Genomic DNA, 8,047 nt, shown 5'->3' on the forward strand with positions numbered 1-8,047 from the left:
TACATGATTGGCAATTTTCGTCATAATCCTCTCATTATTAACATCAGAATTGACAGCATAGAAGAGGTGCAAAAATTCTATGCACCTTACTTGAAGATTAGGAATGTCCCTTGAGTTGTACCGGTTTTACAATAAGGTCATTATACAGTAGTATCAGTTGTTGTGGCACATATTGTAAATATGATTCTCACCATAACCTACATTAAGAACGAGACTACACGGAAAAATATTTATTAACAGAGAAAAGCAATGCCCAGCATCTATTTGATAAATGCAGACGACAAGAAACAATGGTTATTTTTACAGTGCCTTAATACCAAGATATAACTGGGTATTTTGAAAAATGTATAGGCTATTATTAGAATTTGGATCGCCTACTTGGGGAAAATATATTGACATAAATTGATAAATAACGAATTTAGGATGTGGCTTGATTTAGATACGTTTGTGTTCATTGACATTCATTTGAAATTATCATTAGCCTAAATGAAAATAACCAAAATGAAAATAACTATTGTTTTAATTAGTGACGAACAATAAACATTAGTTAGTCAATCACAGTCGATGTGATAAGCCGAATTAATAGCCAAGTACCGTGGGCCGAATTAATAACCAAGTACCGTGGGCCTATCACTGAATTAGATAGTTATTTCTAGGTTTTAAGGCACATGAATCCAGGTGTGAATGAAGAAAAATAAAGCTTCATCACCACTGCACTAACAAAATAGTCCTTTCAATTATTGTAAATTTAGCACTTACCAATGTTTACACTTTTTGGCAGTTTAAAACGTCTAACATGATATTTCTGTTGAATGCAACATTTTTGTATTTTTTCCGAATAGCCTAGTGCCTAGAAAATCTTTGTTTATTGTAAAAGCAAATATTTAAGTGTTTGCTAATTAAGTTAGCCTAATTGTTTTGGAATTACCGTTATTTGTCCCCCAAATATTGGAGTCATAGATGGATGTATAAACTAACCACAGAGCATGAACACATGAGCAACTGAACTTGTTTTTGAAGTTCCAGTGATGAGTTATCTGTTTAGTGAAGATTCCTCTCTCTGATCTGGTGATGGAACCGAGGTTTTGCTCAGGACAGCTGCAGAATACGGCAAAAATCCACTCTCGGATCTTTGCCCAGATGCTGTGCAGGTGAAGTCAGAGTTGGTACTTCTGGAGCCTAGCGCACTGGCCGCTTGGCTGCTGTGACAACTGAGGCACGAGCATGGGCCAGTGGCTGATGGCGCGCTGACCGCGGCTGCACATGCTGCTGCTGCCGCTGCTGCTGATGCTGCCGCAGAGCTATTGAGGCCTGCGGGTGACTGATAAAGTCCTGGGTGCCTGAAGCCACAGAGAAGCTCTGGGCGTGAGTAAGGATGGGAGAGTGCACGGAAAGTATCGAGAGGGCGAATGGAGGTAGCGAAAGGTGACGATGCAGCACCAGACGCAGCTGCGGCAGCGGCAGCTGCTGTGACACCAACGTGCGGGTAATAGTGCAGAGGCATGTGGGAATGGAAAGGGTATGGTAGACTTCCGGTGGCTGCCGCGTGCGTCATCATGTAGGTGTAAAAGCTTGGATCTGCTGGATGGGGCCAAGACATCGCCAAACGTTGCCTCTTATCCTTCATCCGCCTGTTCTGGAACCATACCTACAGACAGAGAATTATCATTCATGTTTAATGGGACCCTATTCTATCCAACCCGCCTGGTAGCACAGTATTTACGCAATACAAAATACCGGGTCGACTCTCCATACATTCTCCCAGTGTTCAGAATAGTCGTGTGTAGTATAACAAAGAACCTGCGTAAACATAGCTAATGTGCGTTTGATAGAATTATGGGTTTTAAACGTATAGGTCAATGTACATTTTTTTGTGAGTGTTTCTTTTTAGGGACCCCTAAACAAATCAGCAAGTTGAAGAAATGAAGTCCAACGAAGTGCCTCTGACAGTGATTTTTCAGATTCATAGATTAATTTCAGATTATATTCGAGTAGGCCACCTGCTCACATTGTGAATTACCAACGGATTAGTTTATACATTTGCTGTATGTGTGTGTGTGTGTGTGTGTGTGTGTGTGTGTGTGTGTGTGTGTGTGTGTGTGTGTGTGTGTGTGTGTGTGTGTGTGTGTGTGTGTGTGTGTGTGTGTGTGTGTGTGTGTGTGTGTGTGTGTGTGTGTGTGTGTGTGTGTGTGTGTGTGTGTGTGTGTGTGTGTGTGTGTGTGTGTGTGTTTTGATACATGAATGTTGATCAGCGTGTGTATCTGAATGTAGTGTGCATCTGAATATAATTGTAGCCTAGTCTATAGTCCTAAATATTTGTGATACAATATTATTTTAGTGAATATATTAGGCACAGCTATATACATTAAAATATGCATATAAGAGAACATACCTTTATTGTAGTTTCAGGTAGATTCAGTGATGCGGCCAGTTCACATCTTCTGGGTCTTGAGACATAATTTTCCCTGTAAAACTCTTTCTCCAGTCTTCCTATTTGTTCTCTGGTGAATGCAGTCCGGTACCGTCTAGTCTCGGCATTTGACATGTTTGAGCTCATTCCATTGCCGTTATGATTGGAAAGGGAGGATGAACTTGTGTTGGAGCCTCCAGAATTATTGTCAGAAAACCCTTTAGGAAATAAATATGCAAAGTTATTTGATAGTTTCATGTAGGTTATATAAGAACTTGCATTGTGTATGTTGGCTATTATACATTTCTTGATGTAATATGTTTTCACGCGAGACGATGCTATGAAATAAATGACAAATTTAATAAGCAAGATTTTTGTAGCAATATCGGTGAAATATTTGAAAATTAAAGATACAATTATTAGCCAGTATTAGTTGTTGTATAAGCCTACATTATTATTATTGCTGTTGCTATTATTATCATTGTTATTACGATTATATGTTTATTCTAATCCATTTTCCGTTTTAAGATATCATAGAATATACATTTCTCTGAAATGTTTTATTTCGTCAGTAAATCTTAATTCAGAGTGAATGTTACCTTTGTTATTGTTTTCCTTGTGTTGACTGGGAGAGCGATGCGATGGGCATCCCACCTCCACATCACTGTTCATATCTGAGTCTTGAGAAACTTCTGGGTATAAGTGAATTTTCTTTCTGCTTTCTGAGGATGAAATCTCCGCGGAAGAAGTATTCTCGCTGTTGTGGTGGGCACCGAAAATACTGTCGATTTCGAACTTGCCTTTGGTTGGAATATCCCCGAGACTTCCATGAAGCGAGGCGGAACTTATTCTCGGGCTTAGGCGGCCACTGTGCTGAGAATTTTCGAGGGCCTCTAACACTGAATTTCCAGCGGAGTCTGACAGGTTCGAGAGCCTTTTCCCAGGCACGGGACTGTGCAGACCTCTCTCCATCAGAATCATCTCTTTTCTTATCCTCTCCATCATTAAGCCTTCTAGAAAGAAACACAATTTCCAGGGCTGGTGCTCCGATGAGTTGTGGCGGAGCTAATCCGCATTCAGCTCAGCAACTGTCTCTAAATAATACAACACCTTTTTATGAGCGAGACGGGGGAAAAAATTTTAAGAATGCCAATGCGAGCAATGAATGACTGTTTAAAATGACCCGTGCATCCTTTCTAGCCCAAAATGTCATTCATCAAAAAGTGGTTGCTGCTCGTCGTTAAGATGCGCGTGACGCTGCTCGAATGATCATTTATTGTAACAGGTTTATAAGCAAATAAATACGAGAAGGCTGTCAGTTGATGATGGAGGCGGCCTGCGGTCAGACGAATATATATCCAAGTGGAGAGGAAGAGGAGAAGTGAGGAGTGGAGCGCGTGTCCCTGGGTTGATCTGAGTCTGTTTAAGATTGCTCTTGGGTTTGGCCTCTGGGGTGAAATTGACAGTCTGATTAATAAAATGAGCGCGGCAACATTTCCCTCTTCATTTAGGAATATCATTATGCTTTGATTCTCTATTGTTTCTCCCTTCTGTTCTCTTTGCCCCTCAGTCTGTTTGTCTTTCTCTTTTATTCTCACTTTCTCCATCGATAATTTCACTGAGGCATTCTCGAATGATACATTATTACTGAAAGTTATTTTGTGAAATCCATTTAATAGCATTAAAATGCGAGATATGATCGTGATAATTCTGAACCGAATTTCACTTTTATGATCATGTGAATTTGTCCTCGTCATTTTTGCATGTTTGTTTTACATTCCTCGCTGTAATAAAAATACATTTTGAGATCATCATTACACTATATTTTAAACAATGCAGATAAAATAGGAAGTTATAACATATGCGTGTGGTGTTCGCAGTTTCTTTAAAGGGGCAATCTGCAGTTTCTACATGCATTTTTATACGTATAAATTAATTATACTGATTCTAGAAGAATATAACTAAATGCCTCATGAACTTAGTTCAACTGTTGTACCCATCATAACCCAAAATATACGCTTGTTTTACTCCACTGTTTGTAAACAAATACAATTTAAACAAACACTGTATAGCCTCAAAACATGGTTAAAACTATAATTTTGATATTATGGATGGTTAGTCCTTGCACCCATAACCCTGTCTGAATTTGAGAGTGGTTCAATTATCCATCCCCATCCTTCTGCTTTTTACCCAAACAGTGGCAGGGAGTGACTTTGTTATTGTTTCAACTACGAATTGACCCTTTAAGGTAGTCTTATATTATCCTCATTGCTTCAGTAGGCCCACGGAGTTAAATTATGCCTGACGAATACTCGTTTTTTTTGTTATGTATTTGTTATTTTCAATCGTGGAATAATGATGTGTAATTGTGCTAAATTACCCCCCCCCCCCCGATAAAATGTTACCTATTTTACTGCAGGTTTGGAGTTGTAATATAATCAGGCTTATTTTATATTATTTGGTGTCGTACATATTTTTGAAATGATCCTATAGTCAAAGGTATATGTTGGACAGGCTGCAATTACATTGTGTTTTCTGTTATCAAAGATTGTGGTATTAGCCTAATATCGTGATGATTAGTCTCCCGATGTGCTACCTGTAGATCTCTATTATTTGAAAAACTCGATTTAATGTTAAGAATACATCGAGGTGATGCTCTGTCTCCTGAACAGTCTCAGATTTAGAGGGAGAATGCTCTTATAGCTAAGGTTATCGGGAATGGATATTGTATTCGGTAAGGTAATGTACCAGTGGGGCCTGGAAACGTCGTCTGCGCGTCCTTTGGCGCCCCCCAGAGTTTCTCTGGATTATCACAACGCTTGAGGCGGAAGTCCTTGCCGTGATGTACAAGGCTATACACTGTGTGATCCATCTATTGCTAAAATCATATGAACTAACCTTTTGGAGTCAATATGACTGGTTAAAAGAATTGTAGTCGCTCTGTACTGTGATTATTTTAAGCAATAAGGCCCGAGGGTTTGTGGTATATGGCCAATATACCACGGCTTTGGGTTGTTCATTAATACGACGCAATGCGGAGTGCCTGGATACAGCCCTTAGCCGTGGTATATTGGCCATATACCACAAACCCCCGGGCTGCTTTATTGCTAGTATAAACTGGTTACCAACGGAATTAGATCAGTAGAAATAGTTTTTTTGTCATAACCATGGTATACGGTCTGATATACCACGGCTGTCAGCCAATCAGCATTCAGGGCTCGAACCACCTAGTTTATAATGAAAACTATGTCATATGGGCTTCTTAAATATTTGTAGAAGTGGAATGGGAATAAGGGTGTTCATTAAAAAACACAAACATTGTGGATGTTTTGAGAAAAATGAAGTGGACTATCTCAATCGTTGGAATTAGAATACCGTTTTTGGGGCTTAAACAATGAACAATGGCCGATTTCATTGATGCATGAATAGGCTATTATATCACCTGATATAGCTGTCATTTTGTCAGTATAAAAGCCATGTAGCCTTCGTGTTTTTCCTTTACGATCCATGAATAGACTATTATGTCACCTGAAATAGGCCAGCTGTCATTTGTTAGTAAAAGCCGTATAGAGTATTGTAACAATACTCAAATATAACAATTATTTATTCATGAAATTTCCTACATTGAAACAAATAGTATAATTATTGGTTGATTCATATTATGATGTGCTTATACAATCTGTAGTATTTTAATTTGTCAGATCAGAGCCATATTTATATCTAAATATATACTCTGTCAGATTTATTGTTGGTCTAGATGCATTAGCCGCCATGCTAATAGGTGCTATCATTGGAATAATTCACCGTTATCTTTTTTATTTTGCACCTATTTAATTAACTTAAATTAAGGACCTCTATTCCCAATGCTCTTCATCAAGTGGGGCGTCAGGGTAGCCTAGTAGTTAGACCGTTGGACTAGTGACCGGGAGGTTGCAAGTCCCCGAGCTGACAACCCACTGTTCCTAGGCCTTCATTGAAAATAATAATTTGTTCTTAATGACTTCGAATTGTGCTTTCCAACCAACGTTTTGTCTTTGACTTCTACTCAAACGGGTGTCAAACTTGAGAGAAGTGAGACAGCAGAGTTTGTCCACCTAACTTCAAGGACATCATAACAGTTATACTTTTTTTATTTATTTTTTATTTTTTTTACCTTTATTTAACAAGGAAAGTCAGTTAATGAAGTCGTTTAATGCCAGGTGTGGCTAACACGCTAGAACTGGCTTTTGACTTGGGTGGATATTCAGTCTGGTCTCCACAATTGAGGAATTCCTTTTACATGCAAACGGATAGAGCCATCTAGTGATGACTTTATACCATTGCAGGCTACCACCCTTAAGAGCGGGGTCTGTGTGGTTGAAGGTTTAGTCGTCTCCTATTCATTAGCTTAACAGAACGCAACCACTGTGCCCAAAACGGGAGACTCACAGCCAAAGCTCAAATTCGACATTGACTGAGTTGACCGGTTAGGAATTCAACTAGTTTTGAATATTCATAGACACGTATATTATGTTTGTGACACTGTTGTTGCCTTCAGAACCACGGAATATATGATGGAACTATAACCGTCTTCACTTTTGAAGTGCAGCTACGATGTGTGTTGCATGATTCCTGTTTCAGACCTTTCCTTACACTCTTAGAAAAAACGCTTTCATATTGAACCAAAAAGGGTTATATCACTTGTTTTAGATATGAAACCGTTAAAAGTTCTATATAGGACTCTTGTATATCGTTCTTTGATCAGAACCCTAGGGATCCTTCTTCACTGAACCAACATTGGTTCCAGATAGAACCATGTATGGTGCCATTCATGAATTGTGACTTCTAATGAAGAGTAATAATTATAGCTAAGAATAGCCTACAATATATTAAACAATTAAATTATGGACAAAATAATACCAGCATAGTTTAGAGATTGTAATTATATAGATGCGGTAAAGAGATCAATGGAACGCAGAACCGTGGGATTGAAAAAGGAAGGCGGGATAACGCACATTCAACAAATCTGGGCCTCGTTTCACAGAGCCTTTGTAGCGTTAAGATCATCCTTAGAACCATATTACGGTGTATCTTTAGTAGTCGCTGTTTCTCAGAGCCTTCGTCAGTAACGTTGCTCTTAAAAACCTTCGCACATCTACGAGTGAACCAGACTGCTTGTAAGAGCAGGCAGACTGCTTGCGTCACTTTATTCATACATGAACAACGCTAAACATAGAATCAACATGTTTAGGCTAGGTAGGCAATCTGTCTGACTGTGACCGCGGATAACTTCAGAACGAAGTTGACTACAAATACAAAGTTGCCACAGTATTTGCAATTGTTACAAACAAGTGAAAGATAAAAATATGTTTCAAATGAAAAATTAGATGACTGCTTTAAAATATAAGTACATGGCCCTATAGGCCTATATTTAAATCATATTGAAATCATATTGCGTTGTATTTTTCCACGAGGGTACTGTCTGTAATAGGTTTAATGATGTGTGACAAGATTTGGGCAATGACGTGCGCAATCTGTGATTTAGCCTAGTGTATTATTATTGGGTTAGCATAATAAGCCGCCTCCATATTTGCAGCTACAGGTTGTAATATCTCGCTAGGAGCAGATCCTTTTCAGTGTTGTGAAATAATTCTAATG

General features: G+C 38.8%; 1 protein-coding gene across 1 annotated transcript in view; it reads right to left on the reverse strand.

The window, feature by feature from the left end:
* Positions 1–3,513, reverse strand: part of evx2 (even-skipped homeobox 2) — a 4,633-nt gene extending 1,120 nt beyond the window's left edge. The window contains exons 1-3 of the mRNA XM_020498987.2: positions 3,010–3,513; positions 2,393–2,628; positions 1–1,648 (exon numbers count right to left, since the gene is read on the reverse strand). The exon at positions 1–1,648 is cut by the window's left edge and continues 1,120 nt beyond it. Coding sequence (XP_020354576.1) covers positions 1,034–1,648; positions 2,393–2,628; positions 3,010–3,415 — 1,257 coding nt within the window. The 5' untranslated portion in view covers positions 3,416–3,513 and the 3' untranslated portion in view covers positions 1–1,033. The remainder of the gene's footprint in view (positions 1,649–2,392; positions 2,629–3,009) is intronic.
* Between the last annotated feature and the right edge of the window lie 4,534 nt (positions 3,514–8,047).

The sequence above is a fragment of the Oncorhynchus kisutch genome, linkage group LG2 (genome assembly GCF_002021735.2).
Source record: "Oncorhynchus kisutch isolate 150728-3 linkage group LG2, Okis_V2, whole genome shotgun sequence".
NCBI classification, from domain to species: domain Eukaryota; kingdom Metazoa; phylum Chordata; class Actinopteri; order Salmoniformes; family Salmonidae; genus Oncorhynchus; species Oncorhynchus kisutch.